This window comes from Simochromis diagramma, unplaced genomic scaffold, assembly GCF_900408965.1.
Source record: "Simochromis diagramma unplaced genomic scaffold, fSimDia1.1 OVJJ01000176.1, whole genome shotgun sequence".
NCBI lineage: Eukaryota > Metazoa > Chordata > Actinopteri > Cichliformes > Cichlidae > Simochromis > Simochromis diagramma.
In genome coordinates this window covers 3,169,395-3,193,975 of record NW_024386892.1, presented here as the reverse complement: position 1 = coordinate 3,193,975, position 24,581 = coordinate 3,169,395, and the positions used below count along the sequence as shown (strand labels likewise).

At 45.6% G+C, this 24,581-nt stretch overlaps 3 protein-coding genes across 7 annotated transcripts; 2 read left to right on the top strand and 1 right to left on the bottom strand.

Annotated features, from left to right (window-relative positions):
- Positions 1-665: 665 nt before the first annotated feature.
- Positions 666-2,802, top strand: LOC120734866 (putative glycine-rich cell wall structural protein 1). Of its 3 annotated transcripts, none has more exons than XM_040033926.1 (3): positions 666-829; positions 2,015-2,219; positions 2,560-2,802. In XM_040033926.1, the coding sequence occupies exons 1-3, from the start codon at positions 763-765 to the stop codon at positions 2,594-2,596; spliced, it is 309 nt and encodes a 102-aa protein (XP_039889860.1). In that variant the 5' UTR covers positions 666-762; the 3' UTR covers positions 2,597-2,802. The 3 variants fall into 3 exon arrangements, with proteins under 3 accessions (XP_039889860.1, XP_039889862.1, XP_039889861.1); XM_040033928.1 differs by having other exon boundaries at positions 669-829; positions 2,015-2,203; positions 2,562-2,802; XM_040033927.1 differs by having other exon boundaries at positions 673-829; positions 2,015-2,212; positions 2,562-2,802.
- A 9,516-nt stretch (positions 2,803-12,318) lies between these two features.
- On the top strand, positions 12,319-15,361 carry LOC120734865 (circumsporozoite protein-like). 3 transcript variants are annotated; one of them, XM_040033924.1, is made up of 4 exons: positions 12,319-12,449; positions 14,116-14,364; positions 14,437-14,499; positions 14,949-15,361. In XM_040033924.1, exons 1-4 carry the CDS (start codon positions 12,413-12,415, stop codon positions 14,996-14,998), a joined length of 399 nt encoding a protein of 132 aa, XP_039889858.1. In that variant the 5' UTR covers positions 12,319-12,412; the 3' UTR covers positions 14,999-15,361. The 3 variants fall into 3 exon arrangements, with proteins under 3 accessions (XP_039889858.1, XP_039889857.1, XP_039889856.1); XM_040033923.1 differs by having other exon boundaries at positions 14,401-14,499; XM_040033922.1 differs by having other exon boundaries at positions 14,116-14,499.
- Positions 15,362-16,705: 1,344 nt separating this feature from the next.
- On the bottom strand, positions 16,706-24,363 carry shld2 (shieldin complex subunit 2). Its single transcript, XM_040033804.1, has 11 exons — positions 24,301-24,363; positions 23,148-23,355; positions 22,109-22,857; positions 21,229-21,379; positions 20,731-20,838; positions 20,465-20,659; positions 20,170-20,316; positions 19,615-19,824; positions 19,222-19,465; positions 18,972-19,087; positions 16,706-17,018 (listed from the first exon to the last, which is right to left on the bottom strand). The coding sequence occupies exons 1-11, from the start codon at positions 24,361-24,363 to the stop codon at positions 16,837-16,839; spliced, it is 2,373 nt and encodes a 790-aa protein (XP_039889738.1). The 3' UTR covers positions 16,706-16,836.
- Positions 24,364-24,581: the final 218 nt, after the last annotated feature.

The window sequence follows — 24,581 nt, the reverse complement described above, 5'->3', positions numbered from 1 at the left end:
CTTATTGTTATGTTACGTTGTGTTTTTTTGTCACACTGTCACTTTGTTGCTCTTGTTTGCACATTTGCACGTGCACTTTGTTGTCTGCTGTCTGTTAACAAAAAAAAAAAAAGTCTTCCTTAGATAGTTAGATAGTTTTTGTTAATTTATGTTGTAATTTATGTTAGGTCAGTCTGTCTTGTCTCTGCTAGCCAGCTAACTAGGCCTCTTAGTTAGCTAGTTTAGTGTTTTCTGTTAATTTATGTTGCATGTAGCACCTTGGTCCTGGAGGAACGTTGTTTCGCTTCACTGTGTACTAACTGTATATGGTTGAAGTGACAATAAAGCCAACTTGACTTGACTCATGCTGTTTTCCTCACATTCATAGTCTACAAATGATTTATGAGCGAGGTTTGCACTCGTCTCTCATCTAGAGGAAACTGTTCCGTCACCTGTTGGGCTCCCACCATCACAGGTGTATTTCACCTCAGTGCTGCCATCTTCTCAAATTACCGTTCCTGTTTGAGCAGGTCTTTTATTAAAAGTCTGAAGTAACCAACCACAACAGCAGTTGTCGTGAGCTGACACTGTATACATAATATAATAGATAAATGATGCTGCCGCCTGGCCTCAAACCTGTGTGACAGGTCAGCCCTGTGCGGCAGCCTCACCTCAGCAGGGCGGGAGCGGCGCTCGTATCCCGTCACCTGAGGGGGCGAACGCACCCTCCTGTATAAGACAGATGCTTCAGCATCCACAAACACACTCCGGGCGGCAGCAGTCATGGCAGACTTCGGTGGCAAACTCGGGGGAAATGATGGGATTGCGCGTGCTGTGGGACAGCAAGCCGGTGAGTTTGAGGAAAATCTCTCAGATTTCATCAGCTTTAAATATTATTTCAAAGAAGAGAAGAGTTTTTATTCTGCTGTCTGCAACAGCTTCAAACCTCAGAGAGTTTCCTTCAAAAGGTTCAAAGTATGAAGCTAAAATGAAAGATTTTTAATTAGGTCATAACAGTTGAGTTGAATCTCTTCATTAGAAATGTAAACTTACGACCTCTGTTTATTTTGATGTTTCATTCTATTATCATGATTATGATTATCTTACTTTTTCTGTGGTTATCTAAACTGTCCACGCTTTTTAAAATCCTTTTGCTCTTTAAGCAAAAACAGAAATGTTGTGTGGCGATCGGCTGACTGAGCACTCACACTTTAGTTCAGACTCACAACCAGGAAGCGATAACACTGTCTGATACTAAATCACAGACTTTATGAATGAGCAGTCATTTCATTTTCAGTCTGCAGTAAAAAAAAAAATTAAATATTTAACGTAATTTTTGGACTTTGTTGAGAAGACGAGGTGTGCAACAACATCGATGCAAACACCAACACCGACAGTTCGCCGGTTTGTCCGTCCACATTCCTGCGTGAAACTGACAGGAATTTCCACACGGCCGTGTCGGTGAGGGCGGCCTTGTTTACAGTGCAATCAATCATGTTGTCATAGAAACGTCAATGCAAAGTAAGTGTAATTATCGCACTCGGCCGTCGTTGTTCAGCCTGTTCTGCAAACTCAGCCGCTGAAGCTCAGGGAGCAGACACGAAGCACAGCAGGTACACGCCCACGTCACGCACGCCCACACCGCCCATCAGGTACTGCAGACACAAAAAGAGGAAACTGGTCCACGCGTACCCTTCCACAGCAACGCTAACGTGAGGCCAGAAGCTTTAGAGAGCGAGCTGAGGCCACCAGCTCCAACCTAGCTGCTCAGCATGTCTCCAAAAGTAGGGTCACCACAAACTAGCAGCACTACACGCACAGACACGGTTCACCTTTCAGCGGCCGTGGCTCCTGTTTCTTCCCTAAAACCGTCCATCTGTGGCTGTGGAGCCGTGTCGGCACGTGGTTGCAGATGGCCAAGTACAGATGAAATAGCTCACGCTGAAAGTAGAAATAAGCAGCAATAATCAGTACATATAAATGTGATGGTGAGAGCCCTTCAGGTGAGGATGCCTAAACGCTGTTTGTTGTGCAGGTAAGGTGGTGGAGGGTGCAGTGAAGAAGGGCATAAGTGCATACGCGCAGAAGGGGCAGAAGGGTGGCCAGGAGGGTGAGAAGAAGAAGGAAGGAGGAGGAGGAGGAGGAGGAGGAGGAGGCCTCAACATCGATGACGTGCTGTCATTCGACGGTGGAAACAAAAACGAGGGTCAGGGAGGTGGAGGAGGTGGAGGAGGTGAGCGCTGCCTAATGGAGCAGCATTTTTAAACATTTTGTGTTTAAACATGTGACTTGGCATCGTGCAGGATGAAAGCAGAAAGCTGATTTACAACATGGAAAATAGACCAAATATTTAAATTTGATATGATTTCATTTTGAATTTGATGGCACCCTGTCGTGTTATCATCCAAAAAAATCAAACCTGTACAGGTGTTATGAAAGAGGAAATTATCCACAGAGGTCAGTGTGTGGGAGCCGACTCGCTGCTGCCTCTGCTGGACGTGGGAGGAACTGCAGCTTCAGAGACGAGCCCGCGTCGGCTCCATCTGTGTTTGTCTGATATTAATTTCTCGTTTCTCTCTCAGGTCTGGGGAACGTCGTTGGCGGGTTATTTAAATAGACAACCTCCTTCAGCCCCATCAAACCTCCACCTGCAGCCTCCTGAGATGACTACATCATATCATGTTTGCTGTGTTTTATCTTCTTTCACTTCATGTTCAGCAGAAAATTCTAATTCTTCCGTCTGATTGTTTTATGATTATTATCATTATATTGTTTGTCCTGCCTTAATAAACAGGCACAATTAAAAGAGCTTTGTCACCAGTGTGCATTACTTCCTGCTTTATTTTGTCGGTTGCCGGTCTTGTTTAGTCAGATTTAAGCAGTGTCCCAAATCAGGGTCTGCATCCTCCTGAGGCCGCATCTGTAGGCCGATTACGTCACAGCGACATGACGAAGGCTGCTCCAAATGCGGCCCATAAATGCGTCCTTCATTTCCCCGGATTTGAAGGATGGCTCAGGTGTACAGACTGAGGGAGCCACTGCTGCACATCATCTGTGAGGCTTTGCACCCCTGATGATCCACCAGGACAAACTCAGCAGTGTGTGAGGAAGAGGAGGAGGAAGAGCCAGCAGCAGCTGACAGATGGAGAGAATAGACAGACTGTTCCCTGTTTGTGAAGGACTGCTAGGAAAGTTTAACATAACTGTCTGTGCTGAATCAGTCTTATTAGGTAATGTTCAAATAATGTTATCATCCCAGTGTTTTGGGATGTAAAAATAAATGTTTGTTTCAGTTCTATGAAGCTTTGAGTATTTTGGATCAGTAGCACTGCTGTGTTTGTTGCATCATATTGCTGTAATTGTTTATATGCTTTATATATTCTGAGCTAAGTTGATCTATAGTGTTGCATCATATTCTATAAGGATGAAATTATCCATTGAATTAGCTAAGTAATTCCTAAATGCGTGTAGATTAAATAAAATTATTTTACCTGGATGTGATTGTCTCTGATGAGCCTAAGGTACCAAACATGCCGGTGACAACGATAAAGTTTTTCCAGCTCCTCGAGAATAAAAAATGTACAAAACAACGGAGCGACATTTCTGGGTCAATTTGAAAGTTTTCACGCTGTGGCGCTAGTGACCGAACAAAAAGTGGAAGTAAGGGTGGACTTGAACAAAGGCTAGAAGGATTTCACAGCCGCTCATTTCCGGCGTTCCTGTATATACAGTTCTGGTTGTTGCACATAGGGGGGGGCTGTACTTATCGGTGCATGTATGAGTTCAGGGTGGTTATGGAAGAAACTGTTTCTGAGTCTGTGGGTCTTTGTGTTGATGCACCTGTAGCGGCTCCCTGAGGGAAACAGGCTGAACATGTTGAAACCAGGGTGGGAGCTGTCCTTGATGATGTTTGCTGCTCTGCTGAGGCAGTGGGAGGAATAAATGTCCATCAGGGAGGGGAGAGGGCAGCCGATAGTCTTTTGTGCTGTCATGACTACACTCTGAAGCCTCTGTCTGCCTTAGTGCAGCTGCCGTACCATACTGTGATGTCAGCAGCAGGTTGGAGTTCAGCTTGTACTTCCTGAGGACTCTCAGGAAGTGCAGCTGCTGTTGGGCCTTCTTGACGACCGCTGAGATGTTGTCTGTCCAGGAGATGTCAGCAGAGATAAGGACTGCCTCGTCTCCCTTCGAGATGAGTCCGACTGATGTGTCATCAGCAAAGTTGATGATGAGATTGTTGTTGTGGGTCAGACTGGAGTGGTGGGTGTAGAGAGAATACAGGAGGGGGCTCAGCACACAGCCCTGTGGGGAGCCGGTGCTCAGTGTGCGAGTGGAGGAGAGATGAGGGCGGAGCCTCACAGTCTGGGGCCGGTTTGTGAGAAAGTCCTTAATCCAGGCACATGTGAGAGGAGGGAGGCCAAGAGTGACCAGTTTGATGATGAGGATGTCCGGGATGATTGAAGGCTGAGCTGTAGTCCACGAAGAGCATTCGGACGTAGCTCTGCCGCTGCTCTAGGTGACTCAGCACAGCGTGGAGGGCTGTGGCGATGGCGTCTTCTGTGGATCTGTTTGCACGGTATGCAAACTGGTGGGGGTCAAATTCTTCTCTCAAAGCATTTCATGATTACCGGCGTGAGGGCCACAGGGCGGTAATCGTTCAGGCTGGAGATGGGAGACTTCTTCGGCACTGGGATGATTGTGGCTGATTTTCGACAGGATGGGATGGCTGCCTGACCCAGTGAGAGGTTGAAGAGTCTGGTGAAGATGAAGGTGAGCTGGTGGGTACACGCTCTTAGCACCTTTCTAGGTACTCCATCTGGAGGAGCACACATCTGACATCGTGCTCTGTTACAGTGAGTGGAGCAGTGCAGGAACCAGGTGAGGACGGGAGCAGGGTGAAGCAGATGAGTGCTGCTGTTGTGGTGTTTCATCTCAGGTAAAGAAGCTGTTTATTTCTTCTGCCAGCTGCCAGTGTTGGGAAGGTTACTTTTAAAATGTATCCCACTACAGATTACAGATTACATGCCCCAAAATGTATTTTGTAACGTATTCTGAATACTTTGGATTACTTAATATATTATCATGCTTTTACAGCTACATGAATGTCCTATTGCTGTGTGACTTATTACTATTACTGAAGGTTACTCTCCACACCAACACCAACCAGATGTTTAAATCTTGATATAAATGAGTAACAGTAGGTGGACATTAGGTAAGGCTGCACTTTTTGTAGCGATCTCATAGAAAACTATTCGGCGCGTATATAAAACAGGTCCGCGGTGAACGAGGGGAAAAATAGAGGGTCAAAGTATAAGTGCAATCTAGCCTTAAAAAATCGAAATGGGACAAATTATCATTGCCTTTAAATTTTAAAATAAAAAGATGTTATCAACATAGAGGTCATTTAGGTTAGAGTAAATTAAATTAAATAGTTTAGATAGACTATGTTCCTTTTTCTTTTTTTAACCTTTTTCCCACAAATGCAACACTCAGTCTCATGCTTTCTTTGTTCTGTATACACTGATCTCTAAATAGTTTGTCAAGCAGAGCAACCTCAGCCTCAATTCAAAGAATAACTTTAAATGATGATATCAAGCATTTTTAAGTAGAACTAGCATTCTTCATCACAAGCTAGCTGGTGTTATCTGTTAAAAGACCTTTAATGAGAAGGTAAAGTTCTAGACTAAACCAATATTATATATAATAATAATAATAATAATAAAAATTTTAGACCTTTCTCCAAGCTTCCCTTATGAAGTAAGACCTTGGAGAGGATTGTACATACCCAGCTGTTAGACTACTTGAATGACTCGCAGCTGTCTGAAATCTTCAGATCCGGTTTTAAGCCCTTTCAGTCTCTTGTTAAAGCTATGAATGACATTCTTGTTGAGACTGATCCTGGTAAATATGCTGTGCTTGTGTTATTGGACATGACAGCTGCATTTGACACAGTGGACCACGACCTGCTGATCTCCCGCTTACACCACTGTGTGGGAATTTTTGATTTGGCGTTGTCATGGATAAAATCAAATCTGTCCAAAAGGAGTTTTTGTGTTAAGCTGGCCCTCCATGGTCCCTCTGCTTTGGGGTATACCCCAGGGATCTATCCTCGGGCCCTTATTTTTCTCGCTGTATTTACTCCCTCTTGGTGCGATTTTTCATAAACACTGAGTGTCATTTCGTTTGTATGCTGATGACTGTCAGCTTTATTTACCTTTAAGTCATTTGGATACCTCCACATGTCAATCTCTGCTTGACTGTCTTAGCGATGTCAAATCATGGATGGCAAATAATTTTCTATATTTTAACGATCGCAATTCGGAAACAAATTTATTTGACCCGCATCGTTCTACTGATTCTCCAGATGTCGATTTTGGTGTTTTGACCTCTCGTCTGAAAAGTTCGATCACTAATCTTGGTGTTAAATTTGATTCCGCACTTACCTTCGATGGTCATGTAAATGTTAAAATCAGCTTTTTATCACCTCAGACGCCTGTCGAAGGTCAAGCCTTTCCTTTCCAAACACAATTCGGGAACTCTTATTCATGCTTTTATCACCTCACGTCTGGACTATTGTAATTCCCTTTTAATAGGGGTCGGGTCGCGCACTTTGTCAAACCTGCAGTTAGTGCAAAATGCAGCAGCACAATTTTTAACCGGTAGTAGAAAATTCAATCACATCACTCCGGTTCTGGATTCTTTACATTGGCTCCCATTGAATTTAGGATTCGTTTAAAGTCTTTTTTATTGGTTTTTAAATGTTTAAATGGTCTGGCTGTGGGGAATGAGGGGCCCTGGACTCTTTATGCTGAGCAGCGTGTTTATTTACAGTGCAGCAAAATGACAATACATCCCCGTGCGCTCCCGTGTCGTGTCTTCTTCTCAAAAGTCCGTGCTCGCCATTCCCGTGTGTCCGCACACCCTGTGCTCGCTGCCCTCCAGTGTTCCACGCTCCTCCTGAGGGGAAATAACAGAGGCAGCCGTCAAGACACTTAATTCCAGTAGAAACACACTCACAGACTTTAACTAAGCTAGAAGACTGACGTGGAGTCTCACGCAACAATCCAACATCGAGGCGCGCTCAGCCACACTGTTAAACCTGGCACCTGGCAGACACACCCACCAGGCCTGAAGAACCGGTGCTCTGTCACACCCACACACACACACCTATACACAAACACATGGAAACAAAGGGCAGCAGCACCAAAAATACACATGCTTATTCAAAATCCCTGGATCCTTCAGACCCAGGCCGGTGACACCGGCTCCTGTCATGTTCCTGCTCGCTCGTGGCGTTCAGCTGAGCAGCTGTTGCTGTCGGTACCTATGTCGCGGCCAAAACTCAGGAGAACGAGGGTTCTCAATTGCAGCTCCGATGCTTCCCCTCCATATTAGACAAGCGTCATCAGTGCAGGTCTTTAAATCCAGATTGAAAACCTATTTTTATTCCCGGCTTTTAACTCTTTAGGAAACTGACACCTTTCTTCTCAGTTTTATTGTATGTTTAATTTTGCTTGTTGTGTTGATTTGTGTTGTTCAGCACTTTGGTCTGCCTGGTGTGTTTTTAAAGTGCTATACAAATAAACGATGATGATGATGTTGAAATATTAAAGGTAAAAATATTAATGCTGCAGTAGAATATTCCGACTGCTACAGGTGTTTAACTTTGAGCTCATTTTAAATACTTCATATATTCTGTTTATGCATCATATTCTATAAATCGTGTGTTTACCTGACACGCAGGACAATCACGTGTGGATGTCCACATATCTACGAAATCCGCTGAAAAGGCTCGAGCTGTGTGGGAAATGGTTAACCGTTGGGATCTACGGGGTTATTAAAATGTAAATGAAAAATGAAGCATTGGCAAAAAAAAGTCAACAGGCTGTAAAGTAAAAGAGTAAAATGTCTGTGACAGCGCTGTGGGACACGGGGAGAGGACAGCGCTTTACTTTTAGATTTGTCCTGCTGGGACACCACTGCTCCAAACGAATGCACAAAACCATCACCGAAGCACAACAAACAGCAGTTCAGCTGTCAGAACCACACTCTGTGTTTTACATTTCTGTGAGGTCACAGCAGGTGGAACAGGTCGAGCTGGTCTGCAAACACACCTGAGAGGTGCCACCGGCTCCAGTCTCACCTCCACCTGCCTGAGAAGGGAAACGTCTCCTCACAGCAACACAGAAAATCACAGACATGGACAAACTGGCCGGGATTGTCGGGAAAAAAGTGGGTGAGTGCAAAAACAGTAATAATGATAAATGGAAAAGAAGTGAAGCTGATTCGTTTTTCTGCTCCTGCTTTGATTGGTGGAGCAGGCGGAGCTGCAGTCAGGTGGAAACTCAAACTTAAGTTTTGAGTTTCCACCTTTGTTCTTTGAAAAGATGATCTCCGGAGCTGGAAAATATAGTTGGAAAATTACTCTCGTTGGGTTCAGCTGAGTGATTATTACTGATTATCAGTATTAATAGTTACCTGGCATGGTTTAACATCCATAAAGCCTTTATACGAGTCGCAGTGGGACAACACCTGATTCTGCGGAAACTGAGGAAGAGGAGCAGGAAGTGGAAGTGCAGGAAAGAACGTCGTGTATACCCATTATTTTTAACTTGTGCTTTTCGTACAGGAGATGCGGTGGAGGGTGCGGTGAAGGGCGCTCTGCATTTAGGGAACAAAGACAAAGACAAGAATAAGAAGAAAGGTGGAGGAGGAATCTTCTCACGGACAGGAGGCGACAAGGACAAAAAGAAGGAGGTGGACAAGGGCGAAGACAAAGGAGGACTCTTCAACAGAGAGGACGAATATGAGAAGGAGCGGAAGTCCGGATTCAAGGGTCTCTTCACTGAAGGGCCGCTCCCTGAAGCTGGCGGTGGTGGCGGAGCAGCGATGGAAGGAGAAGCTGAAGAAAAACCACAAAGTGCTTCTGCCAACGATGGAGGTACGTATGAGGAGCAGGACTGCACATCGCTCCGTCACACTGAAGCCTCTTTGTATATGGCAACCTTGGAAGTGTACAAGCTGTGCCGCTGAATGGATTCATTCATAATGTCTCACTTTTGGTTCTTCTCAGATTTGCTGGATGATCTTTTCGAATTGGCCGAAGAAACATCTCAAGGAAACTAAAACAGGAAGCTGTAAAGCACATCCCGACCCCCGAGGAAACAACTCCCATTCCTGAATAAAGACTAAAAAAAATCCACTTTTTTGTCCGTCTTTTCAGAAACGCACAGCTTCAGGCAGATAACTCTTAAGCTGGAAAGGAAATGGCGTGCCACAAACCATTAGAGGAAAAATGACCAATAATCATCCCACAGATGTAATATTATCTATAGCTACTTTCAGTACATTGATGTTAAGTTAGACTCTTTTTCTCCAACTGATCTTTCTGAGTTAACTTCAATAATTACTTCCTCCAAACCATCAACGTGTCTTTTAGACCCGATTCCTACAAAACTGCTCAAAGAAGTCCTGCCATTAATTAATGCTTAAATATGATCAACCTATCTCTAATAATCAGCATTTAATCATTTGTTATTATTAGAGCTGTCAGCATTAACATGGATCAATCCAACCAATCACAGCAGATGGCCCCGCCCCTCCCTGAGCCTGGTTCTGCCGGAGGTTTCTTCCTGTTAAAAGGGAGTTTTTCCTTCCCACTGTCGCCAGAGTGCTGCTCATAGGGGGTCATATAATTGTTAGGTAATAAAAACTAAAATGCTTGAAAATGGACTTTAAATACATTCATTTATTGTTTCTGGTTTGGTTGTCCTTTAATATTGAATAAATTAAATGAATAAATTAGTTATGTGGAATTATTACTCTGGTCAAACAGAGTCTCTGAGGTAGCTCATCACACACATAAATAATTCATTTCTATGAACTGATCTAAATGTGGGGAGAAAATAACTGAAACGTTGCACAGGTACTGTTTGGTATGACAGTCTACCTGTGACACAGGTGACCAATCAATGACCTTTCTGTCACCTGATGGCGGGTCGTGAATATATGTAATACATGAATACTTAAATTAGATGTGTAACAAAAAAATAATTATGAAATACATTTATAAATTACTTTTAATGTTCAAATAGAATAAATAACAAAATAATGAAGTATTTGATATTTTAATAAATAATTATTATCCATTAAAATTAGAATGAAGTAAGGAGAGAATGTGCATAGAAGTGAACTATTAATCCACTAATAGTAATGAGAAAGTGATGAAAATAAACACAATAAACACACACTGAACAGTTTCAAATCTAAAATGAAATAATAGATTCCAAACTTTACTGACTCCCATCAGAATTACAGACACTATAGGATCGCTGCAGATGCTGATGACTTAATTATTTACAAGCAGCTGGAAAATAATAATCAACTTAAGCTTTGAATTAAATGGTATCAGAATACTTTAATAATCCATAAGGATGTTAAGACAATAGCAGTAACAGACTGAACTCATTAAATAATACAATATATTACAAAGTGCATAAAAATATAAGGCATAGCTCTAATATGAACAAACAGCTCAGTTATAAATATCAAGAATATTACAGAGGTGAAATATATAAGACTGACATTTTGCTCTAAGTGTCACGATTCGCTTAGGACTCACACGCAGGACTGAGAGGCACACAGTGGGTATTTATGGGGGAGGTGCTATCCACAAGACTGTGACAGGGAAAAGGCCCCAGGGAATCCAGGTAGCGCCTCTTCAGACACTCTCCACTCGCGATCAGTCTCTCTCCAAACACTCACAAAACAGGATTCCACTCAGCGAACACAAGGTCGGGTCCAGGGGATCTAAAGAAGAAACAGGTTAGAAGGAATGTGCTGAGATGCGAGAGTGAACTCTGAACTAGGCTGCACTGACACGAGTCACACACAACGATCCCGCGATGAGTAGAAGTCACTCCCTGGCTTAAATGCTGGCTGCACTGATGAGGCCCAGGTGTTTCCTCTTCAGAGGGGCGTGGGCCAAGGGCGTGAACCCACAGTGAGTTCCTCCCCGGTGAGACAAAACTACTGATCAGCGCCAAATCACAACAACAGTCGCCTCAAGGTGCTTTATATTGTAAGGTAGACCCTACAATAACACATACAGAGAAAAACCCAGCAATCATATGATCCCCTATGAGCAGCACTTTGGCGACAGTGGGAGGGAAAAACTCCCTTTTAACAGGAAGAAACCTCCAGCAGAACCAGGCTCAGGGAGGGGCGGGGCCATCTGCTGTGATTGGTTGGGGTGAGAGAAGGAAGACAGGATAAAGACATGCTGTGGAGGAGAGACAGAGGTTAATAACAGATATGATTCAATGCAGAGAGGTCTGTTAATACATAGTGAGTGAAGAAGAAACACCCAGTGCATCATGGGAATCCCCGGCAGCCTACGTCTATTGCAGCATAACTAAGGGAGGATTCGGGGTCACCTGGTCCAGCCCTAACTATATGCTTTAGCAAAAAGGAAAGTTTGAAGCCTAATCTTGAAAGTAGAGATAGTGTCTGTCTCCTGAATCCAAACTGGAAGCTGGTTCCACAGAAGAGGGGCCTGAAAACTGAAGGCTCTGCCTCCCATTCTACTTTTAAATACTCTAGGAACAACAAGTAGGCCTGCAGAGCGAGAGCGAAGTGCTCTAATAGGGTGATATGATACTACAAGGTCATTAAGATAAGATGGGGCCTGATTATTTAAGACCTTGTATGTGAGGAGCAGGATTTTGAATTCTGGATTTAACAGGAAGCCAAAACAGGAGAAATCTGCTCTCTCTTTCTAGTCCCTGTCAGGACTCTTGCTGCAGCATTTTGGATCAGCTGAAGGCTTTTCAGGGAGTTTTTAGGACATCCTGATAATAATGAATTACAGTCGTCCAGCCTGGAAGTAATAAATGCATGAACTAGTTTTATTCTAGGGTCAGATTTGTTATTTTACAGGGGAGCACGTGCACATTGTGTACTGTGCACGTGCACTGGTACAGACTACAAATAACATCTGAGCATCAGAGCAGTAGCTGAGAGTAGAAGTAGAAACAGAAAGTAGCGTATCATAGAAATACTTACTCACTGATTTTGCTTTTGTTTTCAGGTGAGTCACAGTTTAACAGTTCATACACTGTTATTTAAAGTGTGAAGTGTCTGTGGCCTGAAGAGCGTGGCAGCACTTTGAGCTCACATTCAGTGATGGGCGGTTTGTGTTGGCTCATGTTTTGGAACTAGTTCGATGCACAGAAACATACGAAGTAACGTCAGTACAGAAAAGGAGAGCACTTCTGTGAATGATGAATTAGCCGGTGGAACAGGTCGGGCTGCTCTGCAGACACACCTGATTCCTTAGCTGAGCCACCTGATGGGCGTCGTCGGCCGCGCTCTCACCTGAGAGCTGAACTTAAAGCACACCTGAGTGCGCCTCAGAGACAGAAACACCGCAGAGATGGACAACCTCGCACAGATAGCCGGCCAAAAAGCGGGTGAGTAAAAAAACAAACCACCCGTTTATGGTCTGATTCGAAACAGTGAAACTGGCATAAACTCTTCTACTGCAGACATGTAAAGAGGAAAAGATGTTTCATTAGTAAAACCTGAGATTTTCGCAGCCTTTGTTGTTGGCGAGACGGGTCAGAGCAGCTCCTTCCTGCCGGGCTTCACCTCCTCTTTGGCTCCTTTGGTCAGTTTTGTTGCTTTGTTGTTAGAAGCAGGCTCAGAGAGGCAGAGGTCAGATTTATTCTGCGTATTTCAAGAAAAAAAACAGCTCATATTTTCTTTAGTTTTCGTTCATTTTTACGTCCTTTTGTTCAGGTTACCTGACTTTACCTGGTGCAGGTGAGAAGGCTGCCGTTTTAGTTAATATTCCCCTTTTCAGATTAAGTTAACTTGATCAAGTTGTGTGTTTAAGCATTTATTAATGATTGTTAATTATGCATACCTGACCTGTTAACTGATCGTAACTGTGATGCGAGTCCCACGCCCCCCTCGTCAGGGACCAGTCAGAGCTGAGGAATTGCTAGAAAAACCTGTCTGTGTGAGGAGTCAGTCATTTGGGAGGGGCTCAGAGTAGAGACGCCACTTGTCCACGTCATAACACGGGTTCATCTGAGGGCACCTCCCGGGCACCTCTTAGGTGAGGCCCTGGGGCACTCCTGAGTGTCCACCAGAAGATGAGGAGGAGGAGGAGGTGAGGTCATCTGGTCTTTATCGGGTCTAAAATGACTCGATACAGGCTCAGAAGAACAAAAGTGTGACGCATTGCATCATGTCAGCATTTATTTGACAGGAACTAAAGCAAACTGACTCCGCCCCCTGATTCAGCAGCAATAAGTTGCAGTGATGGTTTCTGTTGTGTCCTGTAATGTTAGATACCAAACGGCACCAGCACAGGGTGGTGCTGTAAAAAGGAAGAAAATGTCGTCCAGCGAGAGATCGCCAAGGTGACGAACTGATAAACAGACATGTGACTCCCTGCTGCATTTCATTATGTAAACATATGTGCTGTGTCCATTAAAGGGCAGCAGTTCCTCTTTACAGCGTCGCTTCAGCTCATTCAGGTTTGCAGCATTCATTCATGCTCAGCTCTGAGCTCTGCGGCAGCTCCATGCAGACGTGCTGTCGCAGATTTGCAGCTGCGCTCAGAGCTTTGTCCTGCTGATGACCAGTTTGGTCCGAACTTTCTGTGAGACAGACGGCCTCACGCTGACTCAAGAATACTTTGGTGTAGAGAGGAGCTCGTGGTGCACTCAGATCATCATTCCTGAGGTGTTTGTTTCCTCCAAACGTGCTGCTGTGCATGACGGGCAAACATCTGCACTTTGGTGTTGTTTGTTCAGAAGCAGCTGTGCTGCCGTGCTCTGTTAAAGAGAAGAATATGGCTTTCTCCTGCAGCCCTCCAAACAACCCACATTTGATGGACAAGTATGGCTGTCATGAAATTTAACCTTTACTGAGGCCTGCAGAGTCTGAGACAGACCTGTTGGATCTCACCTCTGGGTGAATTTTTGGGAACGTTACTGAGTTCCTCCTCAGAGCCTTCAAAACATTAAATGAGGAAAATGTGTTGGAAAACTGAGCTGCAGAGAAGGGGGGAAGTGGAGATCGAGAAAAGATGTTTTTGAACCTAAAGTGTTTGTTTTTTCCGAGCAGGTAGCTTGGTGGAGGGGGCAGTGAAGGGAGCTCTGAATTCAGCCAACAAGAACAAAGGTGAGAAGAAAGGAGGAGGCGGCATCTTCTCGATGTTTGGAGGCAACAAGAACAAAAATAAGGACAAAGACGATAAAGGAGCGCCCCTCCCAAATGTGCCCAACAAAGATGGTAGTGGGGGCAAGAAACCAGTACCCGAAGGGAATTTAGCAGGAACTACAGGAGGGAACGTGGGACCGACGATGGGAGGAGGTGCAGGAGGGAACGTGGGACCGACGATGGGAGAAGGTGCAGGAGGGAACGTGGGACCGACGATGGGAGGAGGTGCAGGAGGAAGTGGAGGATCAGCTGGACCTGTAGGACAGGAAGGAGTCACAACAGACAGAGGTAGGGATAAAGAGACCCTCCTGTTGGTGCTCAGCTGTCCGCTCACTGAAGATGAAGCCATGAAGGCTTAAAGTCAGGAAGTTGTTGCTAAAAGAAAACATGTCAGGAAGTGACAAAAGAAAGAATCAGCTACAGGCAGAGTGCTCGCTGCAAGCACCAGTTTTTGCCCCTCAGCAGGCTTCCTGAAGTCAGCCATTCAGAGGAAGCCTTGATAAAAGTTAAAGGGGTTTTTAGGTACTGGGATTCTGGATGAGTCCAGAAATCCAAAGCAGATATATTCACACACGTGTTGCATCTTTTGGTTTAAGTATGCCATGACTTTACGCCTTCATCACTCACTGGTTTAAGTTGTCTTTAGTGAACCTCCGACTGACGTATCAGCAGCCCAGACTCACGTATAATCTGTTTAGAGTTAGTAACCTATCCTCTGTCTTCTTGGTTTGTCTCAGATCTGATGGATGATCTGTTCGAGCTGGGAGACGAAATGAAAGGGAACTGAAGCAAAAGGAAGAAAACTCGACTCCCACAACCACTCAGAGAAGATCCGGAAGGACGAGAGCGCCCACATTTTTCTCTGATCTACAGTTTTGCACAGAACTAAAGATTTTAATGCATTATCAGCCTATTATTCATCGTGTTTTATTCATCGTGTTTTCTGCTTTTAGATAACCAGTCAGTGTGTTTAACTTCATCATAATAATAGCACCAGCAAAGATGTTATGAATGAATTTAAATGTTTTACTGGAGGGGACTTTTCCTTCTTTTGGTCAGTTTGTCAGTATTTTGTCTCGTAAACTCCATGGTGGATGTTTTAAAGCATATATTAGTTTTAATTTTAAGAAAAATAAACATCTTACACATAGATATTTCAATATATGATCATTGAAAATCAATAAAAGCAATCTGAAATAAATACTGTCATAACAAACAGAATTAAATAAAGAAATAAATTTATGAAAATGTGGGTTTTTCCATTTACTTCTGATGTTTTTCCTTATGTTGACATACACTTTGATTCATTATAAACTCAATCATTTAAATAACATTTCAAACCTCAAGACTACTCAAGTAGTGAGTAACTGTTTGAAATGTCCTATTTATTTTTTAGATAAATGCTATCAGACAAACAAAAATAAATAAAGATACAAATTTTAGTATTTTCAAAAGGAATACATGTAAAAACTTCAACAAAATAAGGCACAACAATTCTAATTTCCAGGTTTCAGTTTTTCACAACATAAAGCTTTTTTCACCAATACCTACAGTAAATAATATAAACATATAAACAGTGCAAACAATGTCCAGTGACAAGATATGCTGTAAACTTTATATTCATCTTTGCTCCAAATGGCACAGCAGCCTCAGAGAAAACTGAACGAGGCATCTTCATACAAGGCAGCTCAGTTTACCATAAGTTGTATGGGTGTGCATCTATTTCTGCATATTCAGCAAAAATGTGCCCTTTCTTCACTCGGTGAGGTGACGGTTAAGCTTCAGCAGCAGTTTGCTCTCAAGGTTCTTTCTGTGAAGCTGTGACTGTTTAGCAGTGAACAGGAGTCCTGCACGACTGAGAAGTCCTTCACAAGCAGTGCTCGCCAATAGATCCTCCTTGCACTGTTTGGCTGTTACTCTGGGAAAAGACAAAGGCAGTGATGGAAGCCGTGACTGGAGCTGCGATGTAGCCTCTAATCTCAATTGTATGAGATCAGAGGCTAAAAGAAGTTACCGGAAACTCCACTGGCAGCATGTTGTCTAATGTGTTAGACTAATTTTTGTTTTTAAAGTAACAAGTCGAATTTTGCAAATGTAGTGGAGTAAAAGTACCGTTTCTTCTTCACAAATGTACTCAAGTAAAAGTAAAAAGTATTGGCAAAAAGGGTACTTTAAAAGTACATTTTTTTCAAAAACTTACTCAAGTAAATGTAACTCGTTACACCTCAGCTGGGTTAGGGAGCTAACCCTGCTGCTAACAGTAAATACTAAATATTAAACATTATTGTGCAGCACGTACGATCGACAGCACACAGTGTGCTTTGAGGTAGGAGCCAAAAAGGGTGTAGTTTGTGTGAGCACCCGTGTGTACACCTGTGAGCATGGACGCGCTGGCATTTAAAAGGCTCCTTCATGTAATGATCTGCTAGAGGGTACTCCAGAATATAGGGTACTTATCATTTGTAGGTATAAATGTGAAACATGAAAACATCACTGAAGCATTGAAAATGATTTTTATTGACCTTTGACCTCTGATAAGCCCCGCCCTGTTCTTTACTTATGTCACACCTGTCCTCAGGACCCACAGATCCCAAAGCTGCCATCAGGTCTGCAGTCACTGTGAGGTCAGCGGGGTTCAGGGAGGAACTGAAGGTCCAGCAGCGTGAAGTCCTGACTGATGGGGATGCTGTTCTCATCGCACAGGAAGTTGCTTCTGATGGTGGCGATGAAGGTCTTCCTCGGGAGGGAGAGGAGGGTGTGGATCCTCTCTGCTGCCACCTGGATGTGTTTCACCTCCGACCCGGGAGCTGAGGAACAAAACAGATGCAGACAGGATGAGCGGAGGCGCCGAGAATCACACCAGGAAGGATCTGAAACCAAGAACTCTTTGTGTAACTCCTCCCTCTGACTCCTCCCTCTGACTCCTTGTGTAACTCCTCTTCTGACTCCCTCTGATTCCTCCTTGTGACTCTTCTGTATGAGTCCTCCTTTGACTCCTCCCTCTGACTCCTCCCTCCTGTGACTCCTCCCCTTGAGACTGATCATTCTGCTACTCAGTGTACTGTAACCCAAAAAGTGCAGTTACCACAGACACGAGCAAACTGCACAACAAGTGCAGAAAGAGGAAACAGGAGATATAAACTACATTTTGGGTTACAGACATTTTCTACCTCGCGCTGCCTTTAGGGCCTCAGTGAGTCTGCGTGTGCGCGTTCAGCCGGCCGCGGGACGTGGACACGTGACAGCACAGTTACAGGAAGGATGCTCACTCAGCTTTCTTTCTTTGAACCAAACCAACAACACTGTTTATGTTTACATTTTATGTTGCTATATTTTATTGTATTGTTGCTACTGTTAATATATTATTGTAAGGTGACCTTGAGGGTCTTCAAGGAGGCCATAAATAAAATGTATTATTATTATTACCAAACTATTTTAACAGCCTGGCTTCATCAAACACACCTCAAAAATAGAATTTGTATGACTAACGATGATGTAATCACCAAAGAAAGCATCCCGGTGCAGCTCTCTGAGCTTTTATAACGATGAAGTTGGTTCCACCATGGAAAAGATGGAGGATGGAGCCTCGTCACCATTTTATTCCCTTTCCACTTGAAATGTTCGATCTGAGCACCAGACTCTGAGGAAGAGCTTTAACAATCGGTTTGCCAGACCCCGATTCATCCATGCATCCACCCATGCATCCACCCATGGCTCCTCTATACCCACTCCGAGCTCCGTTTCTATCCCGCTGGTTTGGATTGGTCTTCTTGTGCATTTCCCGTTTTAGAGACTTGGAACTCCCGAAGCTTTGACATGTTCCACGGCTGACCGTTTGTTTTCCTTTTATAATCGTCTCGCTGACAGGAACCAGCAGTCAGTCCATGTTGGATTCATTCATGGAAGCACAGCCACTCATTAAGATCTGCAAACACGTTCTGCGAACTTCAGGCTGTTTCACACATTTACAACTGTGCACTTGTTTCAGGAATGCAGATGACACAGTAAATCCATATTTTTCACCAACACTGTGTCATTACAATGATTAAATGACTTCTAAGAAGCCAGGATGTTCAGCTGAATCAGCATCCTCTGACTGTCCTGCATATTCATTCTTTTCCAGCAGGTTTCCTGTGCAGCAGGTTTGCAAAGCAGCGACTCCCTCTGCTGGACAGTTTCTGTAACTGCAGCTCCTCCTGCCCTCAGACGGTTGGACTGACATCACCTTTGCAGGGCTGAGCCAGGTGAGACAACTGCTCAGTGAGATTTACATGTACTGTATTAGCACAGGCCTCAGTTCACCTGTCAGAGGAAGTGGTCAACAGTGAGGAAGGCGACATCAGTGAGACACACCAGCAGACACACTCTGGGTGTGCTAGTGATGGGCAGGAGAAGGAGGGCTGATTACTAGTGGATGTTTTTGTGCTTCATCTGCTTTGACCAGAGAGATGGTGAAATTGGAGGATGTGAGGTGGATGTGGTGGAGGAGTGTGATAACCTCGCCATCCACATCGAGCTCCGGCTGAGCTGGAAAAGCAGCACAGAGCAGATTCCTGAGGAAGCTGAGCTCCTTCGGCCAGTCGGAGATGTTCCATCACTCTGCATCGGAGCTGCAGACAGCAGCAGACCAGAGAAACCGATGAGGAGGTGGGGCTCTGTGGTTGGACACCGACCCAGCTGTGGCGGCAGCTTGTGGGTCACGCCTGTGCTGCCGCATGCCTGCTTGGAATAAAGCGTCACTCTTTGAACGACAGTCTCACCTGAGCTACGATGGAGTTTATCAGGCGGAGCCTTGAGGATCTTCTGCAGAGGATCAGGAGGTACCTGAACACACACCTGGATGGAGCCCCGCCCACTCACTGTCAGCACACCTGGTCTGAAAAACACACCAACACATGCTGGTGTTTTTATCTGTGAGGCTCTGAAACTTGTATTCATTTATTTATTTTTTATATTTAAAACTAAAAGAAATAAAGAAAACCGTTAATCATCCGATGATGTCATCAGTACCTGTAGTAGCGGCGTACAGCGGTGTGGGGCAGGCAGGGGTAACACGGCCTGTAGATGTCGTTGGCGTCTGTGTCGAGCTCTGCAGAGCAGCGCCCGCAGCCGGTGTAAGTGATGTCACCGCTCAGCGCCACCATGATGCCTTCCAGTGACGTGGAGCAGTCCAGGACGGGCTGAGGTGCATTCTGGGAAGCCGGTGCATCCTGAAAGCAGAACGTGATGACCTGGACTCTGAGCTCCACATCACCTGATGGAGCGGAGAAGAAAACCTTTTAAAAATGTAAAAATAAAAACGAACAGGACCATGAATGGAACCCTGAGGAGCTCCGCGGCTCCTTAAACGTGGCGATACAGCTGCTGTGGACGTTTCAGGCGAGTTTTCGTAGTTTCACTCACCGCTGTACTTCTGGGACAGCAGCGTGTCCAAGTCCAGCTCCGGAGTGCTGCTGTTTCCTTTCTGGCACCGTCGTGTCCGGTGGAAGTCCTGCACTCGGCGGTCAGTCGGGTCCACGGCCTGAACGGTGCTCCAGGGGGTGGAGTGCAGCTCTGGAAGGTCAGAGGTCAGACCCTCCCTTACCAGGAGGACACGGAAGTCCCAAACAGCCCCTGAGGAGGCAGGATTTACTGTCGGTGTGATTCACAGCAACAAACTCTTAAAGTAAAGCTAGAATCTAAAGTGACAGTTTCTCAGTTTGGTGGTACCAGGACGTCAGACATCCTCTGAAGCATTAAGCTTTTCTCCTTGTGTCCATTTCTGAGGAATCCATTTGAACTTCCTCTCACCAGCTGTGCTGCATGTGAAAGTGTCCAAAGGCTCATCCCTACAGCAGAAGTACTGCAGTACTCGTACCGTCCCACAGACACTAGAGTGAAAGTGAGATTTCACCCCACAGTGGGGTCTGGCGACAGCTGTGTCCATCTTTGACGTACAGCCTTTGTTCCAGAGCGTACCTTTGTCTCTGCTGAAGCGAGGCAGCCAGTCCACAGCTGCTCCCCACAGTAACACCGCCCCCTGCTGGTCCTCTGGCTGCTCCACAGTCAGGACAGCATTCAGCTGAACCGCCGACCTGCTGCGAGACTCCGCCTCAGCACGCCACTCTGAAAAACAGGGAAGGAAGCGTGCAGCGAACAGTTCAGCCGACTTAAATAATCTACATCACTGACTCGACTCGACTGCTGACAGCATTTCAAATGCTGAAACACTCAGACCTTCAATAGGAGCAGCACAGGTAAAGGTAGGACTCACCTGGGCTGATGTGTGTATGCGTGACTCGCAGCAGGGCGTGAACCAGTGCGTTTGCCCTCAGTGACCTCAGCGTGGCGTAGGGGAGGCGGTTCAGGTCTTGAGGGGGGCGACGTGGCAGAGACACCAAGAGGGGGCGCCGCTCTCGGAGAAAGCTGCACAGACACCTGAGAGAGCGAGCATTAACCTGCTGGGAAACTACAGAGAGAGAGAGGTAACTGAAGCAGGTCAGCTTTGGAGGCACGTGATTGGACAAAGGCTCGGCTTACCTGGTGGTGAAGAGGAGGAAGTGATCTGTCCCACGTTGAGCAGTTTGCTGCTGAAGGTTGACTGCAGCACCGTCTCCCCTCTCCACCTGTCCTCGTTCACCTGCAGCGCTGACAAAACACACAGAGAGCTTACGCACGTGGACACAACTCACCTCATGGCAGGGCGGCGACCATCTGAAGGTGACAGCCCCGCCCATTTATGAAGAAAAGTTGCGGACTGTAAATTAAAGATGGACAAAGCTGCCAAGCCTCAAAAATGAAGCCGAGGTGGGAGGAAGACCTGTTTTCTTCAGTGATCCAGAGAAACATGGATCCCTCCTGATACGACGCTGCGAACAGTAACTGAGAGACACTAAAAAGTGAGCACGAAGAGAAGAACAACTTCAAACACGAGTCGTTTCTCTTTCTGCCTCCAGGTCTGTTTTGACGTCTTTTCTTCATCCATCCCTGACACAGAGCATCGTGTTCAAACTAAACCAGTCAGCTGTGTTTGTGTACCTGTGATGAGCAGAACGTCTCCAGGACCGACAGTCAACGCCCAGAACGCAGCCCGCCGCCATAGCACCACCTTCATCTCAACGCCAGATTGGTCTGTCACTACAATAGACGCTAAAGGCACAGAGGCGCCCGCCGACGGCCCCGACTTCACCTGTAGACATTAAACAAACATTCGTGAATTCAGCTTTCGAAATATTTCACCAGTAGATGGATAGAGTGTGATTAGAGTTCCAGTTTAGTCTAAGCTCAGCCCCCCTCTATCACTAAAGTTGTAGCTCAGGGCTCGAGCTCACGTCTGTTCACCTGTATGCTGATGACACTGCCCTTTACGCTCGACCAGGCCGTCTTTCAGCAGTCGTCACTGATGAGCCCAACAGTCACCGTCCGGCTCTGCAGGGCTCGATCTTGCTTTCTTTTCTTTATATACAAACCTCTACATGGTCATGACATCCTCCTTCATGTTTCTGGTCCCTACCCTGATGGGGCTTGTTTAGGGCCTTTTCTGCCCCCACACTTTTGTTAAATACTGCTGTCACCAGTTACTGGCCAGTCCAGAGCACCACTGCTTTCCAGAGGTTGTCCTAAACTGGTCACTAAAGTTAAATATTTTGCCTTTCTCACACCTCATATCAGAGGAAGTAAAACATCTCATGCTCATGATTAGAATTTATTTCTTTATCCAGGTGTTTATTATTTCATTTCTTTCTAATCAAACATGGTTTCTTGACTGAGTTGGTGCTGATGGTGTTAATGTTGCTTTCCAGGTGGTCCCATCATACATTTTTTTCTCTTCCTTTGACCTTAAATTGGACGCTGCGTTATCCCACTGTTGCACGCTGTGGTACAAACTGGTGTTACCTGGAAACACACCTGGACTCACCTTGACTTCCTTCAGGTGACAGGGGTGAACCACCGCCACCAGAACTGAGTACCGCACCCCTGGTCTGTCACATCGGGCCAGGAGTGTGGTGGGACTGTGGAGTCTGGTGGTGGCACCTCTGTCAGGTGACTGTGGGGAGATTCTGGCTTTTTTGCTGCTGGGGGACAGGGCGGGGGACTTGGCGGGGGACTCGGCGTTAGTTGTGGACTCTTGAGAACAGAGGACCCCATCGGTGGTGGCCTCAAGGACAACACCGCCTTCCTCCACTCTCGGGGTCAGACAGGGGTGACTGAAGAGCTCGGCAGAGGCTGCAGGTGATGGCGTCGCTGGGCTGAAGAGCTCTGGGGTGCTGGACGAGACGGAGGGAGGCGTTTGGGTGTGTTTGGGCGGGGTTTTCTCTAGGCTGGAAGCTGATTGGACACTGCGTCTCAGGATTAACGCCTGGCTCAGAGTCCAGGTGGTGAGGTAATGAGTCTGGGAGGAAAGAGGTGCGGCAGCTGGCGGTTGTTCAGGTTTTCGATGATCTGGTTGAGCGGCAGGGAAACAGCGGTCCAGGTACTCGTGAACCGAAGCTGACGGCTGATCGTCCCGTCCAGCGTCTGACTCCTGAAACTTCTTCTCAGGCCGCAGATCCTCCTTCAGACTTCCTGTCTCTCCTTCCTGTCCGACTCTGTTTTCTGTCCAATCGCCTTCAGTGATTGTCAGATCATGGTGTGTACTCGCCTCTCCTGTCTCATTTCCAGGATCACCTGAAAAATTTACAAATGTCCTGGATTATTTTTCTTAGTCTGACGTTCAGAGAAGCGTTCACGATTCTGCCTCCTGAGGGATCCTGATCACTAAATCTAACAGGTGAGTTTTAAAACTGAAGTTACCTGCAGCCCATAAAGAGACACAAAGACGTCCTCAGAGAGACTCGTTTTCCAGACAGCCATGGCCTGTGGCTGCCTGCACATTTACAGCTCAGTAATTCAGTTAATAAAAAGACCAAAGCAGCAGTGAGTGCTCCTCCCCCCTGTTTGGTCCCTGAACGTCTCACCTGCAGGTCTGAGCTGCCCGTCCCTCCAGGTGAGCTCCAGGTGTCTCCAGCGAGCAGGAGCACGATCGTCTTCCTCTAACCCGGCGCCGGGCTCTGAGGCTGGGCTGCAGGCGGGTGGAGGAGCCCCGAGGAAGACGTGGATCTTTCTCTGGTCACACATGCTCCCTGCTGGAGAGGCGGACACGTACGGAAGTTTAACCACTTCACTCTAAATCCATGCATGGATGCTTTTTCACAAGTGACTGATTAATCATCAGCTGCTGCTGCACAGAGCCTTTCAAAATAAGAGCTCCACTCGTAAAATGACTGTGAAAAATAAAAAGCATTCAGTTATACTCAGATGGTCAGAAAATTTGGTGCATTTCCTTCAAAACAGGGCTGAAAAAAGGAAACGTGCGTCAGCATGAACAACAGTCCTGTGGTCACCTGGTCCAGTGTTCCTGCAAACTAATGGGATTAACTGTTTTTCCTTAAAAAGTCCTTTAAATACTTAAAATTCTGAAAACTAGCTGTCACCAGTGTTCCTCTCTCATGAAGTCAGTATTTATTTGGGCTAAAAGAAGATATTTAATGATAAAAATGTTTAATTCTCTTAATCTAAAGAAAACGTAAAATGATGCACTTTATTCTGGAGCTAAATCATCTTAATGCAGACAGAAGCCCAGCACAAAAAAGTAAATAATAATAAATAAGTTTTACCAACAAAATATTGATTAAATGACCCATCTGTGAGTCTCAGACTGTGAGACCAAAGATTTTTATCTTCTGAGACCTGCAGAAAGTCTGGACTCTGACAGGAAGCCAGGACGTCTGCGCTTTTCAGACGTCAGAGAATCCGAAGCTTCGTTAGAACTGAAACGTCTCTCAGCCAAACTCAATAACAAGTTACACAACAATGACCGAGCAGAAACGCAGAAGTGAAGACTGATGGTGTGTTTCACAGCTGGGAACAATAACAGGGCCGTAAACAGCCCTCCAGCAGCTCCACCAATCAGAGCGCGAGACGCCGGGGGAGGGTCGCCCATCGGTGAGGGTTTACAGAGGCGCAGACACGTTTTAGACCCGCAGCCTTCAAAAGCACTAAAATCACTTTGAATCCAGACCGACAGCTTCTGTTTTAGCATCGGGGTCAAAGGTGAGCACACCTCAGTACCTGCAGCACCTGACGCCTCAGCCACTCCTCCACACCGAGTAACCGTAACGACTTCACGTTCATTTTCCGATTCACACAACAGAAAACGGTGAAGTGCTCAGACTGCAGATACCTGCCAATCAGCAACATCCAATTCAAATCCTAGAATTTCACTCTGGCCTGGAACTGGAGAAAACACAGACAGGAAATGCACTTTCATAATAAAGCCATTTTTAATGACGTTCTTTTTTTATTTGCTCAGTTAGCAGCTGAAGCCAAACATGGCCGACAGCATTTTCCTG

What these genes read in the sequence shown, in the direction of transcription:
- LOC120734866 (XM_040033926.1), top strand. Translation starts at nt 763, where the DNA reads ATGGCAGACTTCGGTGGCAAACTCGGGGGAAATGATGGGATTGCGCGT. An exon ending in TGCTGTGGGACAGCAAGCCG is followed by an intron (nt 830 to 2,014) that starts GTGAGTTTGAGG and finishes TTTGTTGTGCAG; the next exon opens with GTAAGGTGGTGGAGGGTGCA. An exon ending in GGAGGTGGAGGAGGTGAGCG is followed by an intron (nt 2,220 to 2,559) that starts CTGCCTAATGGA and finishes CGTTTCTCTCTC; the next exon opens with AGGTCTGGGGAACGTCGTTG.
- LOC120734865 (XM_040033922.1), top strand. Translation starts at nt 12,413, where the DNA reads ATGGACAACCTCGCACAGATAGCCGGCCAAAAAGCGG. An exon ending in GATAGCCGGCCAAAAAGCGG is followed by an intron (nt 12,450 to 14,115) that starts GTGAGTAAAAAA and finishes TTTTCCGAGCAG; the next exon opens with GTAGCTTGGTGGAGGGGGCA. An exon ending in AGGAGTCACAACAGACAGAG is followed by an intron (nt 14,500 to 14,948) that starts GTAGGGATAAAG and finishes GGTTTGTCTCAG; the next exon opens with ATCTGATGGATGATCTGTTC.
- shld2 (XM_040033804.1), bottom strand. Translation starts at nt 24,363, where the DNA reads ATGAACGTGAAGTCGTTACGGTTACTCGGTGTGGAGGAGTGGCTGAGG. An exon ending in TTCCTCCTCTTCACCACCAG is followed by an intron (nt 20,660 to 20,730) that starts GTAAGCCGAGCC and finishes CTCTCTCTGTAG; the next exon opens with TTTCCCAGCAGGTTAATGCT. An exon ending in GCATACACACATCAGCCCAG is followed by an intron (nt 20,317 to 20,464) that starts GTGAGTCCTACC and finishes CCTGTTTTTCAG; the next exon opens with AGTGGCGTGCTGAGGCGGAG.